General features: G+C 41.8%; 2 protein-coding genes across 2 annotated transcripts; both read left to right on the top strand.

Annotated features, from left to right (window-relative positions):
* Nucleotides 1–3,968: 3,968 nt before the first annotated feature.
* Nucleotides 3,969–4,916, top strand: LOC307206071 (olfactory receptor 1500-like; the record flags this gene model as incomplete). The annotated part of the gene is made up of 1 exon (XM_079958862.1): nucleotides 3,969–4,916. One exon carries the CDS (start codon nucleotides 3,969–3,971, stop codon nucleotides 4,902–4,904), a length of 936 nt encoding a protein of 311 aa, XP_079814988.1. The 3' UTR covers nucleotides 4,905–4,916.
* Nucleotides 4,917–15,215: 10,299 nt separating this feature from the next.
* On the top strand, nucleotides 15,216–16,151 carry LOC307206067 (olfactory receptor 1G1-like; the record flags this gene model as incomplete). The annotated part of the gene is made up of 1 exon (XM_079958861.1): nucleotides 15,216–16,151. One exon carries the CDS (start codon nucleotides 15,216–15,218, stop codon nucleotides 16,149–16,151), a length of 936 nt encoding a protein of 311 aa, XP_079814987.1.
* Nucleotides 16,152–19,150: the final 2,999 nt, after the last annotated feature.

The following is a 19,150-nucleotide window of genomic DNA, read 5'->3' as shown; positions in this document are numbered from 1 at the left end:
ATTTCATTTCCAATAACACTGCATTATGGTCAGAGCATGTCCTAGGACATATTTGAATTTTTGATACCCTTGGAGCTAAATCTTTGGTAATCCATAAGTAATCGATTCTTGAAAATGTTTGGGACGAATTTGAGAAAAAAGTGTAATCTTCCTCTGTAAGATTTCGTAGTCTCCATATATCTGACAGATCTTATTTGTCCACCTTGTCAAAAAACAATTTTGGAAGTCTGCCTGCATTTTGTACTTTTTGCTCTTGTGATTTATCCATAAGTGTAGAGACTACTCCATTCAAATCCCCCATTAGTATTATTTTATAATCCAGATATTCATTGAGCTTTAAGTCCAAGTTTCTAAAAAATTCCACTTTTCCTTTTTTATATATATATATAAATAAATTTATTGATTTTCATCCAGTTATACATTTTAAATCGAATACAATATATTATACCTGTTTTGAACTTCCTTCAGCGCCTCTGACAATCATCCATATTTATACCTTTGATACACATTCCCTTTTTTCATATTGCCATTATTCCTCCTTACTCCCGTTTTTTTTTAATAAACAATACTTATTTGTATTTTTACAGTGCCTCTTGAAATCCCACTAACGTTGTATTTATACCACAAATGTTTTTCAGATAGTCCACCAATTTTCCCCAGTCCTCGATGAACTTTTGGTCTTTAGTAAATCTGATTTTCCCAGTTAATTTGTCCAGTTCCGCATAGTCTATCAATTTTAATCTCCATTCTTCTATCGTCGGTATCTCCTCTTGTTTCCACTTCTGGGCCAACAGGATTCTGGCTGCCGTTACAGCATATTGGAAAAGCTTATAGTCCTTTCTTTTTTTTCTTTTTTTTTAAATAATGTTTATTATCATTTCTAAAAGGTACAAATAGCAAAAATACATACATAAAAAGGAAAAAAAGAAAAGAAAAAAAGAAAAAAAGAAAAGAAAAAGAGATTCCACCTTTTAAATCCCATTTTCAATAGCTTCTTTTCTGGACTTCCCCACGCCTCCCCTTCTTGTATTCCATTTCCCATATTTGTTCAGCAGGTTTTTACCTTAATATCATCACTTATTTTAGCCATTATTTCAATGTTATATTTACTTTAGTCTAATCAATGACACTTAAACTATATACCTTATTCATATATACGAAAGATAAGAGAACAGAAAAAATCAAAAACAAAATAAAAATACTTTTCCTAAGGTTGTCCCTGGTTCCCATCCACGAATTCCCCATTTTATTACTAATGAATGACATAAAAAAAAAGAGGATTTTTACACTACATAGTGAAAATCAGGCCCCCTTCGGGCTCCCAAGCCCTCCTTTTCCATCCCCGGTTTCCACCCCAAACCTAAATCCGTAAGTCTATCTTTTTAGCCCGGTGCCCTTACGTCCGAGGCTCTCAAGTCCCCTTCAGTCCCTCTCAGCCGGCTTCTTTGGAAATCTTTTATGTTAAATACCCAAACTCGAAAAAGTACTTTCTCAATACTGTCAGTGATTTTTTCAACCAAGTCAAGTTGTTTAAATGTGAAGCTCCGTCTTTGTTTCTTAAGTTCATACATCCCAGCTAGTCCAACTTTCACTCTGGTCGGGTTTGAAATCATCTTGATAAGTCCTCGGCTCTCATTTGTCTTCTGTATCACTTCGGCCGTCCCTTGTTTAACAAGTGTCTTTTCCTCCTCTTCTTTCTTTAGTTTCATTTCTTGTCCAGCTGCCCGTGTTTTGAGTATCAGGCCCTTTTCCATCTCAGTAGCTATATTTTCTGTAGGTTTCGACTTTGAAGGGCTTGTAGACCAAACATGACCTTGCTCATACGTCTCTTGCAGCTTTCTCATGAGAACGACCAGATCTTGCAGCTCTGCTCGTATTTCCCGACGTATTTCTATCTTGTAGTGTCCGTGAATCCCCTCTAGAGGGATTCTTGTTACTTAATATTCCTTTCACTTCCGACCCAAAAGTCAATGTTGTTTGTATCAATCTTCCTTTGCTTTAAGTTACTTTATATCAAAATAACCGGCTAAAGTTAAAACTTTCAGTTCTTTCCAAACTTTGACAGCTAATCTGACAGCTGTCAAAGGCTTCCTGTAAGTCCACCACAGGCTCTTTCACGAGTTACTCCCGGTCTCTAGAAAAGTGGTACTTAATCAAAACATATAAGCTCTTGCCCTCCAGCACGATAACTTGATCTTTTAAAGTCCGTGGAATTAATATCTTTTATCCAATCACCAAAGATAACCGACGACTCTTCTCACAACCTTAGTTGGCAGATCCTTGCTGTTAGACTGTTTACAATGGGGGTGAGGCAGACTTCCTCTTTTCACCTCCCCCCGCTCGTACCAGATCCATAAACGAAATAATTTAAAAAGTTCGGTTCCAAATTACTCACGGGTTGTTGTTCTTAAATTTAAGTCCGAATTTTAGACGGAAGAAGTCAGCGCTGTCCGGCAAATGGCTTGCGGCTTCACTCAGCGGGGGGGGGCAGAGGACTCACAGCACCACACCGCTCCCCGGCACCCGTTCCGTAGCCTTTAAAAAGGCTCCTTCGCGGGTCGGGAGGGCGCTAACGGTGTCCGCCGAGTCACCACGTCCCCGGGCATTCGCGCCCGTGGTTTTAAAGGGTCCCCGTGTCGCCGGCACGGCAAGACCGAGCCCCCGTTGAGCAGATTCCCTCCGGAGCTCGGAGGGAATCCGCCATTAGCCGATTGCGCTAAGCCGGAAGTCCCCATAGTCCTTTCTTCTTATGTCCTTTCCTACAATACCTAAAAGAAAAGCTTCTGGTTTTTTCACAAAAGTATATCTTAATATTTTTTTCATCTCATTATATATCATTTCCCAGAAACCTTTAACTTTCTTACATTCCCACCACTGATGAAAGAACGTCCCTTCTTTATCTTTGCATTTCCAGCATTTGTTATCAACCTTATACATCTTCGCTAATTTTACAGGGGTCATATACCATCTATAAAACATTTTCATTACATTCTCTTTCAATAACGTACATGCCGTAAATTTTATATTCTCTTTCCACAATTTTTCCCATTCCTCAAATTGAATATTATACCCAAAATCCTTTGCCCATTGTATCATTACCGATTTAACCTCTTCATCCTTAGTATGCCATTCCAGCAATATCTTATACATTTTTGACAGAATTTTATACTCATTGTTTATTATTTCTTTTTGGAAAATCGATTCCTTTTCCACAAAACCTTTTTCCTTCAAATCTTTTTTTAAATATTTCATTTACCTGACGGTAATGCAGCCAATCATACATAAGCTCTTTAACTTGTTCATATGGCTTCAATTTCCATTTCCCTCCTTCGTTAATCACCAATTCACCATACGTACCCCATTTTTTCCTCATATTAATTTTCTTAACACTCATTACCTCCAACGGGGACAACCAGAACGGAACTTTTGGTTCCAATATATTTTTGTATCTTTCCCACTTTTCCATCATTTGGTGCATAAATTCCCAATAGAAGGTATTTATCGCCTTGTGCTGTAATTTCTACAGCAATGTATCTCCCTTCCTCATCCTTAAACAACACTTGGGGTTCCATTTTTCTTTACTATAAAAAAACCACTCCTCTTTTTTTTTACCTTGTCTGATGAGATGAAATCTTGTCCAAGTTTTTTATTCTGTAAGATTTTTCTATGCAGTCTAGTAACATGTGTTTCTTGTAGGCAAATTATATCCAAATTGTGTTTTGCCAAATCATGAAAAACTTGGGGTCTTTTTTCGGAGAATTTAAACCATTAACATTCCAGGAGTAAATTTTTAAGGACATCTTGATTTTTTAGGGGCCTTCTGCCCCGACACCCAAAGGAGGAGAACTTTCCAAGCCAGGTTCCTTTGCGTTTTTCTCCAGAAATCTCTCTTTCTCTCCCACAGTTCTGATTTTTTGTGAGGGTGGAGAATTTACTAACCTAACCATTTCTTCTTCTTCTTTAGCCTAATGAGTCCTAGGAATGCAACAGACTTCTCTGAATTATTCCTCCGTGGCTTCCCAATCCAGCCAGAGTTTCAACGGCTCCTCTTCCTGCTATTCCTCTCCATGTACCTGCTGGCCTTTCTGGGGAATGCAACAATCATCTTCTTGATCCGTTCTGATTTACAACTCCTCCACGCTCCTATGTATTTTTTCCTCAGCCACCTTGCCTTAGCTGACTTGGGCTTCATCTCCACCACCATCCCCAAAGTGCTAGAAAACTTGTTGTCTCAGAAATGGACCATCTCCTATCATGCCTGCCTGGTCCAGATGTACTTTTTTATGTGTTTTGGCAATTCAGACAGCTTCCTGTTGGCTTCCATGGCCTACGACCGTTATGTGGCCATCTGCTTCCCCCTGCGTTATTCTGCCCTGATGAGCCGTAAGCGGTGCCACCTCCTCGCAGCAGTGTCCTGGGCTATCCCTATTGCCCACTCTCTGCTTTATACCATTTTGATGACCAACATTTCTTTCTGTGACTCTAGAGAGATCCCACATTTCTTCTGTGATCTTCCCTCTGTATTGGAGATCTCTTGCTCAGGCCGCAGTGTCATAGAAATGCTGATTCCGACTGAAGGGTCGGTGGAGATCCTGGGGCCGTTTGTGCTGGTCGTCATCTCCTATATGGGTATTTTCTACACCATCCTGAAGATTCCATCCAACTCTGGCAAGAAAAAGGCTTTCTCCACGTGTGGGTCCCACATTGCTGTGGTTGTCTTGTTTTATGGCTCTGTGAGCTGGGTTTATTTCAAGCCACGTTCCAACAACTTAGATCCCAAGAAAATTGCGGCTGCTGTCATGTTTACCATGGTGACCCCTATGCTGAATGCCTTCATCTACAGTCTCAGGAATAGTGAAATGAAAGCAGCCATGAAGAGGATCATTAGGCACCATTTTCATTAGTGTCTTTTGCTGTCACACCTTATAGTAGCAGGAGTGGGAGCCAACATCACTTGGATAGCAGAGCACACAGATGGTGTGTGCACTTTCGGGGCTGTTTTAAACTTGGGCCCAAATGTTGGGTATCTGTAATGGAGAAACGGACTCCAATCTGTCTTTCAGGTATTTGGGACCAGCATCTGCTTGGATTAGCTGATATCTTAATCCTAATACTTACAGTAAGGATCAGCATCATAATCTTATATTTGCCTTATATTAACTATAACTCCCCTGTAAGTAGTAACCAGACTTCAAATACAGTGGTGCCTCGCAAGACGAAATTAATCCGTTCCATGAGGCTCTTCGTATAGCGGTTTTTACATCTTGCGAAGCAAGGCCATTGACAACTTAGCGGATTGGCGCTATTAGCGGTTTAGTGGCTCTTAGCGGATCAGCTGATAAGCGGCTTAGGGCTTAGGAAAAGGGGGGGAAAGGGGGGGAAACCCGCAGGAACTCGCAAGACATTTTCGTCTTGCGAAGCAAGCCCACAGGGAAATTTGTTTTGCGAAGCGCCTCCAAAACGGAAAACCCTTTCGTCTAGCGGGTTTTCCGTCTTGCGAGGCGTTCGTCTTGTGGGCACCACTGTAGATAATTAAATCTTCCAAGAGTAGATATATGATTCAGGAATAGTATAGGCAACCAAATGGTCTTTGCATTATTCACTCACATAGGAAGTTTCCCTCTTCTCTATAGGGTATAGTTGGATTCAAACTAACCGTCTCCCTTGTTCTCTCTTTTTTTAGCATGTGTCTGTGGCATATTGTTACACCCACGCTTTATGGGGGTTTTTTTTGTTCATTGGGGATTTATTTTACTCTTTAGATATAAGTTGTGTATATGTGCTGTATGCAGTGTTTCTCAAACTTGGATTTCCAGCTACTGTTGAACTACAACTCCCACAATCCGTAGCTTGCAGGACTAGTGGTCAGTGGTGATGGGAATTCTAGTTCAAAAACAGCTGGGGACCCAAGTTTGAGAAACACTGACTTAATGATTGCATTGCTACCCATATATGTGTAATCTTGCTGCTCAAGACAGCACCCATTTAGAATCATAGAATTGCTGAAATGTAGAGTTGGAAGGGACCCTGAGGGTCATTTAGTTCAACCCCTTGCAATGCAGGAATCTCAACTAAATCATTCATGGAGATGGCTATCTAACCTCTGCTTAACCTCTGCTCTCCAAAGAAGGAGAGGCCACCCACATCCAAGGAAGTTCGTTCCACTGTCTTCAGAAAGTTTTTCCAGATGTTTAGCTGGAATCTCTTGTAACTTGAAGCCATTGGTTCAGATTGTACCCCCTGGAGTAGGATAAAACAGGCTTGCTCCATCTTCCATGCCTCACCTTGCTTCATGGGTGGGCCAGCCCTAGTGTGAACATCTTGCCAGCTGGAGTGTGTGTAGCAAGTTTTGAATATCAGAACATCACACATTAAATGCTTCCCCTATACAAGGCTGCCTTCAGATGTCTATGGAAGCAACTACTCTATTCCGAACTTTAAAATGGAAAATGTAATGCTGGGGTGGTCAACAGAAGAGGTTTAAAGACTGTCTCAAGGGAAATCTTAAAAAATGTAGTATATACACTGACAACTGGGAAACACTGGCCTGTGAGTGCTCCAGTTGGAGAACAGCCAAAGGTGTCATGGGCTTCAAGACACTCAAACTCAGCTTCCTGTTTCCAGCAGTGGGAAAAGGCTGGCTCCCATATGATTGGATCCCAGCCTTTCGCGAATTCTTCGCAGCACTTTAGCAAAAATGCTCAGAGTTCCAGGTTCTCCAGTGCAGTATTATTTATTGTGAGCTTTATATACAAATATCTACAGAAGCAGTTCATACAGTCAGACAGAGTACCTGGGTGCACCTTAAAGCTAGCATGAGCCAGACGCCTGTGCAGGACATGAATACACATATCGTGGGTTGGGACATTTTGCACATTCGCAACCTTAGACTCACACCATAGTACATACATATTAGTTCTAAGGTTAGCATTTGCCAACACTGCCCCATTTTGCTTTATCTGGCACTGATCTCCCATGAAGTTTACTTCAAAGCCTGTTTTTGCCAAGTCAGGAATACGCAGGAGATTGTTTTGCATACTAGGCACACACAACACATTCCTGAATGTGTGTCCCAGCTGTGGGAACACAATCTCACCCTCACAGACCACATTAGCTTTCTGGCCTGTAGCAAGACTTACATGCTTTTTGTCTGAAGGCCTAGCATCAGTCAGCAATGCTTTTCTTTTACAAAAAGTTTGAGAAGCTCCGCTGTCCAGAACCCACAGCTCTTCATTTTCTTGGCCATCTGCAGACACCCAAGCGGTAGACTCTCTCTGCTGCCTCCTGTGCTTCTGCTGTTTTTGTTGTTTTCTCGGACAGCTCCGAAGCAGATGACCACTGGACTTGCAGAAAAATCACCTTTTTACTTTGTTGGCCACCGGCTGGTCTGCAGCAGCTCCTCCTGGCTGTTTCTCCGGCTCCCAACACCTCTGCTTTTCCCGGCTGTTGTTCCCTCTGGGATGCTCCAACAGCTGGGCTGAGGTCGTCTTTCTCTCTGCACGCCTGTCCTCCTCTGCACACAACCGTCCGGTAACGTATTCCAGAGTCAGTTTATCAGTCTCTACCAACTCGAGGGAATTGACTAGCATATCATAGCTGTCGTCAAGGGAACTCAGGACTATAAAGACTTTGTCCTCTTCCCCCACAGGCCTCCCTCTTAAGGCTAGCTCCTAGAAACAGCCTGTTAGGAACTTTAGGTGGTTTACCAGGGAGTCCCCGGGTTTCTTCCAACACCAGTACATTCTCCTGGTCAGTGTTATCAGCGAGCCAGCTGTCTCTCGCACATGGACAGCCTTGAGCGCATTCCATGCCTCACTTGCCGTCACCTTATCTGCTACGTAGACCAGCTGGCTATCGTCCACTCCAAGGATGATCGTAGCCAAGGCTTTCTCACCCTTCTCATCCTCCTCAGGGGGCTGTGGTGGATCTTCCACCACTTTCCACAGGCCCTCACGCTTCAGGAAGTGTTGCATGCAGACCGACCAGATACTGTAGTTTGTGGCCGTCAGCTTCTCCAGCAACATGCCAGCTCTGGACTGCTCCATACCTGCAGCTCACCTCCAGCACCCACGGCTAGATAACTGCCACCTGTACTCTTGTGCAGCGGAAGTGTGCTGGGTCTGTAACCCTGTTGCGAATTCTTCGCGGCGCTTTAGCAGAAATGCTCAGAGTTCCAGGTTCTTCAGTGCAGTGTTATTTATTGTGAGCTTTCTATACAAATATCTACAGAAGCAGTTCATACAGTCAGACAGAGTACCTGGCTGCACCTTAAGGCAAATATTGAAGACTCTCTCTGACCACACTCCTCTACCCCACCACCTTACTGCTGGCCAGGTTTCCCTTTTAAACCGATGACAGCCAATCAACTGTCAGCACATTATTGCTGAGTCATTCTGACCCAGCACCTCCATCGAAAGTATTGCAGGCTGATTGCACCAGCCTGTTGCATCAGTTCTCAACCTCAAGCCTGCAGACTTACTATCTCACACAGCATTCTGTGGATCCCAACAAGCCGTGCTGGTAATTCAGGGCTGATATGGGGGTAATTAGCCCTGGCAGACTCCCCAAGGTGGGGGAGGACTGTCTCGTAGACCCGCAGATTGTCCGAGACGGCCGACTTGCATCAAGGTGCAAGCGGCAGGACACTGGGTCGCAGAGCACAATACGGCTGGCACTCTCCGATGTCATTCTCATAGCCGGGAATATCTGTTTGCAAAAATGAATAGATTTGGACAACAAACAGGCATGGTCTGGACCAAAGAAGCCTAAGGAAAAACCTGCAGAATTGTACAGTCCCTGGGGGTTTAAGCTCGAACTTCAAAGAGATTCTCATCATGGCGTTTGACTTACGGAGGTGTTTGGTATGGTTCCCCCCCCCCTTCTTAACATCTACAATTGGTTTTCTATGCCAAGCCTCATTAAGAACTTTTTTTTTAAGAGTACAGATGGATTTCTATTTATAATTAGGTATTTAATTGACAAAGATGGAAGAGGAGGCAAGATGGCGCTTGTTAATATGACGCAGCATGGAAAAATGTGAATCTCTCCCTTTTTTCATGGGAAGCAGGAGCTATTTGCTGGCTGACTTTGCAATGATTTGAGATAACAACTTGGGACAATATACAGTGCAGCTGTTTGCAGAAGTTTTTCATTATGAGCGAGAGAGAAGGCTAAATGGATGTCTAGCAGGCCCCCCTCTAGGGCCCAGAGGGAGGAGTGTGCGGTCTCCAGAGGCTGATCGATCACCAAATGACTGATATTTGTGGAATACAGTTTATTTACAATGCAATATTGCAAACAGCTTTGCCCACAATTTAACGTGGAAGGTACTGATTCATTAAAGCTCAAAAGGAAGGTTTGGACAACAGCCTGGATTGGAAGGATTAATGACTAGGAGTTGCAGCGGCATTGAACTTCAGATAACAGACTTGGATAACATCCCGGATTGGAATGGAGTCAGAGGAAGCTGCGCTGGTAAAAAGGCAGTTGGAAAAATATATACATACAAATAAAGCTGTATTCGATGGATGAAAGGATATATGATGTTTGACATGATTGAGAATCGTGGAACCAGGGACGGAGAATATTAAGGCGTTAAAATCGAGATGTGGAAGATATGGAAACAACGAGGAGAGGCAGGACTGAGATGTGGAGCTATGCTTCAGAGGTCAAGACTATGGGGAGCTCCCATATGGGAATGGTTCTCAGATTTCCAAGTCAGACTGCACTGTTAGAAAGACATCTCAGGGTACACCCAGAATCTGTGGTTTTGGATGTCAAAAAAATTGCAAGGACTTTGTTGCCCCTGTGAGATGAAACCAAGCTGACTGGGGAAATACTTAGTGCTCAAAAAACCCTCAAAAATATGGAGCAGGCAGAAGCCCACCTATCTAATTATACCTGGGGTAAGAGCAGAGGCGTGCAGTTAATTTTTTCGTAGGAGCACAACCTTGCCAGGGTGATGAGGGGGTGTTGATGTTGTGCCCGTGAGCATTGCTACTCCTTCCCTAAGCTGGGCAGATGCTTCCCGGGCCTTGGGAATGAGGCACCAGGCTTCTAACAGGATGCTGGAGCTCTGCTGCCTCCTTCCTACAGCTAGGTGGGCTTTGGGAAGGTGGCGGGAGGGCTCTTGGACCCTTCGGAGCATCGCAATCAGGCTCCTGGATGAAGTGAATCAGCAACCTGATTGGCCTGCAGGAGCAGCCAATCAGGATTCCGGAGGAGGTGACTCCGCAACCTGATTGGCCTACAGGAACAGCCTGGAATTAGCCAATCACGCGGGGCCCATTGTGTAAATAACGTACAGCCATACCTTGGGTTGAATTTGCTTCAGGTTGAGTGCCTTCAGGTTGCGCTCCGTGGCAACCCGTAAGTAACGGAGCGAGTTACTTCCGGGTTTCGCCGCTCGCGCATGCGCAAACGCTAAAAATGACATCACGCGCATGAGCGAAAGCGGCAAAACGCAACTCACGCACCTGCAGACACGCCATCACGTCTTACGTTCTATTCAGGATGCAAACAGGACTCCGGAATTGATCCTGTTCGCATCCCGAGGTACTACTGTATATACCTAGCGATTTTGGGGAAAGTTTCATTCATTGCTACTATGAGCTGAATACTATGAGCATGAAATTCACATTCGACTCTGAGTATATTTCATACTTGTTCCCAGTTGTGGAGCAAACCAGAATCCTCCGACATCCATACTCAAAGGGAAAAACTTTTCTAACACTTATTAATGAGGACAAGCTAATTTGTTAAGCTGAATGATGGGTTGGGTCTCTGAATGATGATTCTCCAGAGTTTATGCTATTGCATTCTATTAATTCTGGAGGGGGAACCTGGTTGAGTCGTCCTTGGACCCTGGAGATCACCACCCTTAAGCAGAGATGAACAAAAGCTTTCCTTGCATCAGAAAACACAGAGCTAATCTCCTCAGCAGATGAAGGAGGCCAGTTTCGTCCTGTGCAGAACAAGTCCACTTCCTTTGTTCTTCACATTGACAGGAGCAAGAGAGCATACAGGAAGTGCCTTTACTTTAAGTAAGTGTGAATATTGTTATTTTTTTGGGTGGGAGCAAGACTCCCCTAAATGTCTGGATTCAGTGAAGGGTTAGAATTTAAGGAAACTCCTAAATTCCCAGGCCTAATGGGGGCTTGAGTTTAAAGCGGTTTTTCCATGTCCAGGAAACACCCATTAAGAAGGCCATTTTCTGTCTGGGCTGGACAGAAAATGGGGAAAGTCCTCGCTGAGGTAAGAGATGATTAGCAGAGACAAAAGGACAGAGTTTCAGGAGGGTGGAGCAGAACTGCAGTGGGCAATGAGGGAAGCAAACAGGAAAGAATTGTCACTTTTTGAAGCTGAAGGGGGGGCAAAGCATGAAGCAGGCAGTCTGTTTCAAGCTGCAGCAGAGGTCAGACATGATATCTGGAGTCTCTTGGAATCTGAGGCTGCAGCAATGGAAGAAACAGGACCCTCTTGGGATGTGAATGCTCTGATCTCTCTCCATCTAGACACAGGTTGCATAGATATGTAAATAAACCCTGTATCATAAAGAGATCACAGACTCCACTTGGCCTCATTGTTCCATAAGTAAACACAGACCCTGTGTTTAAAAGCATGCCTGGTGTTGTAAACAAAAATTGCCCTTTTCCCTTATGGGGTATCCAAGAGCCCATATAGAGTCCTTACGTAGGTTCCCTATTGGTAGGAGAAAATAACAGAGGCCAACCGGAGAATATTGAGAAGCAAAGCAGCTAGTAAGCCTGATCTTTATTGATCTGTTGCAACAGGGTCCTCATTCACTACACAAAAGAGGGAGGAAGAACCCAGAACAACGGCCCGCAAGGCCTTATATGGACTTTTTAAATTGCCACCCTGTAGATCAAGACCACCCCCAGAAACATCATACACACATCACAGAAGGGGTGTAACCTAAGACCACCCCTCAGATACATCATACCTACATCACAGAAAAGGCGGTCTAAAACAGAAATGTGAATGTTGTTTTTCTCCTGTCTGGCAGGTTACTTGATTGGATACCCTGCTTACCAGATTGGATTGCCTGGGGAGCCTGGCCAGTCTTTTGTAATGATAAATACTTACTTCCTGGGCCATGTCACAGGTTCACACCCTAGTCAAACACAGACATACCCTTAAGTCAGGATTTGTGAAGGAAAAGACAATGGGGAGGCTTTTCCATTTTCCTTTGACCTTGCAGAGAAAACATTTGGTCAGTTTGGGAATCAAAATGGTTTCAGGTTGGTCTTCCTGTGCTGATCTATGTACGTGTTTGGTTGGTACACTTATGAACATTACCATATATCTAAGACCTCAAAATTCCTATCACACTGGTACCTCTGGAATCTCTCACTGCTCATAGATTGGTGAAACAATGTGTTACCCACTTAAAAGCTTCTAACATCCAAGAAACCTATTGAGGATTTTTTAATGGTTACTAATCAGTATCTGCTGAATTCACTCAGTACAATTAAAGTACATGCCTATCCCCAAAGACTTCTGGGATCTGTATTTTACCACTCACAGAGAAGCAATTCCAAGCACCCTTAGCAAAGTATGGTTCTCAGAATTCTTGGGGGGGGGGGGAGAGACTTACTATGTGTTTCAGGTGTGCTTTAAATGCTTGGTGTGGATGTGACCTTTAGCCCTTCAGCAGCTTTCTGTAGCACCACCTCAGTTTCCTATGCATCAACGAAGCTATTAACCTCAATACCAGGTGTTTTCCTTTCGTCTGTAATATTGTCTCCCTCCTTCTCAGGATTTAGTTTATTTTTTTTTAAGTTACAAAAAGAAAAGAAAGAGGATTAAACATAACAGAACAATACAATACAATACAATACAAAAAACAAAAATACTACATATACATAACAAAAATAAAACAAAAACAATTAAAAAAACACATTCAATACTTTCAATGTTGTTAACTTTCATTTACTTGTTTCAGCGACCTCCTCACACCTCCCTTTTTTGTATTCCACTTCGATTAATTGTTTCAGCAAATCCTTTCCATCTTCCTCAATTTTCTGTCCTATCATTTATCTTAACACATTCTAACATTATTTTTCCCCTTAATTCATTTACAGTCTATTGTACCTAATTCTTTATAGCATTTCTGCTAAAGCCATGTAACTTCATTCCAACATCTTTCTAACATTCCTTAATTTTACAATATTTCTGTAGATAATCTTTAAATTTCTTCCAATCTTCTTCCACCAACTCTTCTCCCTGGTCTCGGATTCTGCCAGTCATTTCCGCCAGTTCCATGTAGTCCATCAACTTCAACTGCCATTCTTCCCTGGTGGGTAAATCTTGTGTCTTCCAATACTTCACGAAGAGTATTCTTGCTGCTGTTGTTGCATACATAAAAAATGTTCTATCCTTCTTTGGCAACAATTGGCCGACCATGCCCAGGAGAAAAGCCTCTGGTTTCTTCAGGAAGGTATATTTAAATACCTTTTTCATTTCATTATAAATCATCTCCCAGAATGTCTTAATCCTTGGGCATGTCCACCAAAGGTGAAAGAATGTACCTTCAATCTCATTACATTTCCAACATTTGTTTTCGGGCAAATGGTAAATTTTTGCAAGCTTGACTGGTGTCATGTACCACCTGTAAATCATTTTCATTAAATTCTCTCTTAGGGCATTACATGCCGTAAATTTCATACCTGTGGTCCATAACTGTTCCCAGTCAGCCATCATTATGTTATGTCCAACATCTTGTGCCCATTTAATCATAGCAGATTTCACCGTTTCATCCTATCCTGAGTGTTCCATTTCAACAGCAAGTTATACATTCTTGACAAATTCTTAATTTTTGGATCTAACAATTCTGTTTCCAATTTTGATTTTTCCACCTGGGAGCCAACTTTTTTGTCCAAATTATATGCCTCCATTATTTGATAATAATGGAGCCAATCTCGCACTTTGTTTTTTAATTTTTCAAAGCTCTGCAGTTTTACTCTGTCTCCATCTTGTTCCAAAATTTCCCAATATTTCGGCCATTTGGCCTCCATATTGAGTTTTTTCTGTGCCTTCGCTTCCATTGGTGACAACCATCTTGGGGTTTTATTTTCTAACAAATCCTTGTATCTTATCCAAACATTAAACAGTGCTTTTCTAATAATATGGTTTTTAAACGCTTTATGTGCTTTTACCGTATCATACCACAAATATGCATGCCAACCAAATACATTGTTAAAACCTTCTAAATCCAGCACATCAGTGTTTTCAAGAAGCAGCCATTCTTTCAGCCAGCAAAAAGCAGCTGATTCATAGTAAAGTTTGAGGTCTGGCAGGGCAAATCCACCTCTTTCTTTAGCATCAGTTAATATCTTAAATTTTATTCGAGGCTTCTTGCCCTGCCAGACAAATCTAGAAATATCTCTCTGCCACTTCTTGAAACAGTCCATCTTGTCTATAATTTGCAATGTTTGAAACAAGAATAACATCCTTGGCAATACATTCATTTTTATCGCAGCAATTCGACCTAACAATGATAGCTTCAAATTTGACCATATTTCTAAGTCCTTTTTCACTTCAATCCAACATTTTTCATAATTATCCTTAAACAGATTCACATTCTTGACAGTCATGTTAACCCCTAAGTATTTTACTTTCTTGACCAATGTTAATCCTGTCTCCTCCTGGAACTTCTCTCTCTCATTCACAGTTAAATTTTTCTCCAAAACCTTAGTTTTCATTTTGTTTAATTTAAAACCTGCTACCTGTCCAAATTCTTGCATCAGTTCCAGCTCAGGATTTAGTTTAAAGCTCTCCTGATGAGCAAACACATTCTTGCTGACCACTGTGAGGTATAACCTATCTCTTGCCATCCTCAAGGAAGCAGAAACCATGGTCCAAGAAGCCAAATCATTCCTGACAACAACACCTGAGCAGCCACTGGTTTACTCCCAGTATGTTCCCCTCTCTTCCTGGGCCACAACCTTCAACAGGAAGCAGGGATGAAAAAAAACACCTGTAGCCTAAGGCCCTTCAGCTTCTAATCCAGAGTCTTAAAGTCCCTTGCTATGTCAGTGTCTGGCAGTATCTCAAAAACAGACATGGAGAATATGATATGAGGAGAGGAAAGAGGGATTTCCGCATAGTTCAGTTTGGGCAGCTAGCAAGCAGAGGGTGGGGAATTTACTAGCCTAAACATTTCTTCTTCTTGCCCCTACGGCAGATTTAGCCTAATGAGTCCTGGGAATGCAACAGACTTCTCTGAGTTATTCCTCCATGGCTTCCAATTCCAGCCAGAGTTTCAACGGCTCCTCTTCCTGCTATTCCTCTCCATGTACCTGCTGGCCTTTCTGGGGAATGCAACAATCATCTTCTTGATCCGTTCTGATTTACAACTCCTCCACACTCCTATGTATTTCTTCCTCAGCCACCTTGCCTTAGCTGACTTGGGCTTCACCTCCACCACCATCCCCAAAGTGCTAGAAAACTTGTTATCTCAGAAAAAGACCATCTCCTATCATGGCTGCCTGGTCCAGATGTACTTTTATGTGTGTTTTGGCAATTCAGACAGCTTCCTGTTGGCTTCCATGGCCTACGACCGTTACGTGGCCATCTGCTTCCCCCTGCGTTATTCTGCCCTGATGAGCCGTAAGCGTTGCCTCCTCCTTGCAACAGTGTCCTGGGTTATCCCTATTGCCCACTCTCTGCTTTATACCATCTTGATGTCCCACATGTCTTTCTGTGACTCTAGAGAGATCCCACATTTCTTCTGCGATCTTTACCCTGTGTTGGAGATCTCTTGCTCAGACCGCAGTGTCATAGAAATGCTGATTCTGACTGAAGGGTCGGTGGAGGTCCTGGGGCCGTTTTTGCTGATTGTCATCTCCTACATGGCCATTTTCTACACCATCCTGAAGATTCCATCCAACTCTGGAAAGAAAAAGGCTTTCTCCACGTGTGGGTCCCACATTGCTGTGGTTGTCTTGTTTTATGGCACTGTGAGCTGGATTTATTTCAAGCCACGTTCCAACAACTCAGATCGCAAGGACACTGTGGCCGCTGTCATGTATACCATGGTGACCCCTATGCTGAATCCCTTCATCTACAGTCTCAGGAATAGTGAAATGAAAGCAGCCTTGAAGAGGATCATTAGGCACCATTTTCATTAGTGTCTTTTGCTGTCACACCTTATAGTAGCAGGAGTGGGAGCCAACATCACTTGGATAGCAGAACAAAGATATCAACCCTAATACTAATTCAGGAATTATTTTCTTCCTTTTGAAATCTCCAGTTCAGCAAAAAAACCCATCAAATAAGTATAATTGGTTTGATAAAGAATGTATCAACCATAAGAAAGAACTCAGAGCCTGTCTAAAAGAAGCCTCTATCACTAACTCCCAAGGTCTCTGGAATACCTATTTTGAAATGAAAAACGCTTTTAAGAACATGCTCCTGGGGGGAAAATATGTGTTTTCACAAGCCCAATGGTCTAAAATTGTCACTGAATTAGAAATAAAGATACCAAAACCTTTTGGTCACTCCTTTCAATAAAAGCTACCACTTACTTTCCTGATATAAGTGATGAAGCTTGGATTACGTATTTTACCGCTGTTTTTTATGATTCCCAAGTTTTTAAGATGGAAAATTTTAAATCTTCTTCAGCAATAACCACACAATTTCAAATTACTGTTGAGGAGATGAAAAAGGTAATTCTTTTGTTTAAGCAAGGAAAATCCCCTGGTATGGACGGCATCTCAATAGATCTGCTGAGATTAAATGTGGAATGGTGGGCCACTAATCTTGTCCCGCTTTTTAACTCTATTAATCATTTAGGCCTTGTACCTAAATCGTGGAATAACTCAATAGTGGTGCTGATTTTTTTAAAAGGTGATAGGAATTGCCAAGAGAATTACAGGCCTATTAGTTTGTTACCATGCATAAGTAAAATCTATGCCAAATTCCTGCTTATTAAACTGGAAGAATCGATGCTTACAAAAGGTAAGGAACAAGCTGGTTTCAAGACAGGTTCTTCAACTCTTGACCAGTGTCTAGTGTTAAGTCATCTTGTAGACAAATATGTCTTGAGAAACAAACAAAGACTTTTTGTGGCATTTGTAGATTTAAAAGGTGCCTTTGATTCGGTCGATCGTAATAAACTGTGGACAAAACTAGAACACCTTGATATTGTCCCATACCTGCTTACATTGATTCAAAGTTTACACTCCAATAACCAAATATATGTTAAAGTTTCAAAAGATGGTAGACTTGTAGGCCCAATTCTGAATAACCGAGGAGTTAGGCAAGGCTGTATCCTGGCCCCTACCCTATTTAATCTCTTTTTATCTGACCTTTCATTATTTCTTCAAAATGTAACCACTCATATTCCTTATTTAAATAATATCCCAGTTTTTTAATTACTTTATACAGATGATGCGGTAATTATCTCACTTTCCTCTTTAGGTTTAAAAAAATTATTTAAGAGCTTTTCAAACTTTTGCTCTCTTAATAACCTCAAAATTAACTATGATAAGACAAAAATTATGCAATTTACAAAGAGAGGGAACCCAAAAAATTGGATAATCATCTAATACAAGAAGTTAAACATTTCAATTATTTGAGAATTGTATTTAAAAATAACATGAACTTGAACACACGTATCTGTGCTGCAATAGCTAAGGCTAAAGTGACAGCTCACCATATTAAATCCTTTTTTTTTCTTCTGTAGGAAATAGATATATTCCAGCTGTATTGCAAGTGACTGATATGAAACTTTGTGCCCAACTTTTATATGGCACCCCAGTGTGGATTTCAGGTGACCTTAGGAGGTTGGATAAATTTCATGCATTCCTTCTGAGGTCATTATTAGGACTTGCAAATTCTATTAAATATGAATCAATATGTTGTGAGTTGGGAATACAGTGGTGCCTCGCAAGACGAAATTAATTCGTTCTGCGAGTTTTTTCGTCTTGCGATTTTTTCGTCTTGCGAAGCACGGACTTTGGAAAAGCTTCAAAAATCACCAAAGTCTTCAAAAACCTCAAAAAAGGCTACCACACCGCGTGCTATGAGTTGCTCCTCGAAGTGAATGCACGGTTTTAAGAAAAAGGAAACAAACTTGCAAGACAAAGGAAACAAACTTGCAAGACGTTTTCGTCTTGCAAAGCAAGCCCATAGGGAAATCCGTCTTGCGAAGCAACTCAAAAAACGAAAAACTCTTTCGTTTTGCGAGTTTTTCGTCTTACGAGGCATTTGTCTTGCGAGGTGCCACTGTACTTCCGTTATCAGTAGGAGTATGGCTGAGAACCTTGAAATATTGGGTCTTTCTGCATTATAGAGCCCTATCTCCTAACTCTCTCCTTTACAGTCTCTTAAGTGATAATGTAATTTACAATTTATCATTGATTTGTAGGACAATTATTAGAGGCCTTACAACTTAACAGGCTTGGTTCTATGCCACCAACGGTTCAGGACCTGCTCTTGGACGGGAATGATCAAATTACTTTAATAGTGGCTAAATATTTGTGTGGTGTCCATGTGGAAAGACTGGGCCATCATAGAGAGATTTAGTGGTTCATGAATGGTCGGTGATGTGGTAGCGTTATACTGTATTATTTATGCAAATTCTTATGCTGAATTCGTATTTTCCACAATCTGTATACGGTGTTTGTTTTATAATGTGTGGTTTAATATGCCTAATAAAGGATTGATTGACAAAAAAAGTAAAGATCAGCATCATAATTTTACATTTGCCTTATATTAACTATCACTCCCCTGTAAGTAATAAGCAGACTTCATATAGATAATTAAATCTTCCAAGAGTAGATTTATGATTCAGGAATAGTAAAGGCAACCAAATGGTCTTTGCATTATTCACTCACACAGTGTTTCTCAAACTTGGGTTTCCAGCTATTGTTGAACTACAACTCCCACCATCCCTAGCTTGCAGGACCAGTGGTCAGTGGTGATGGGAATTCTAGTTCAACAACAGCTAGGGACCCAAGTTTGAGAAACACTGACTTAATGATTGCATTGCTGCCCATATACAGTGGTGCCCCGCAAGACGAACGCCTCGCAAGATGGAAAACCCGCTAGACGAAAGGGTTTTCCATTTTGGAGGCGCTTTGCAAAACAAATTTCTCTATGGGCTTGCTTCGCAAGACGAAAATGT

This window comes from Podarcis cretensis, assembly GCF_951804945.1.
Source record: "Podarcis cretensis genome assembly, chromosome: 17".
Classification (NCBI taxonomy): Eukaryota; Metazoa; Chordata; class Lepidosauria; order Squamata; family Lacertidae; genus Podarcis; species Podarcis cretensis.
This window is presented reverse-complemented; position numbering and strand designations above follow the sequence as displayed.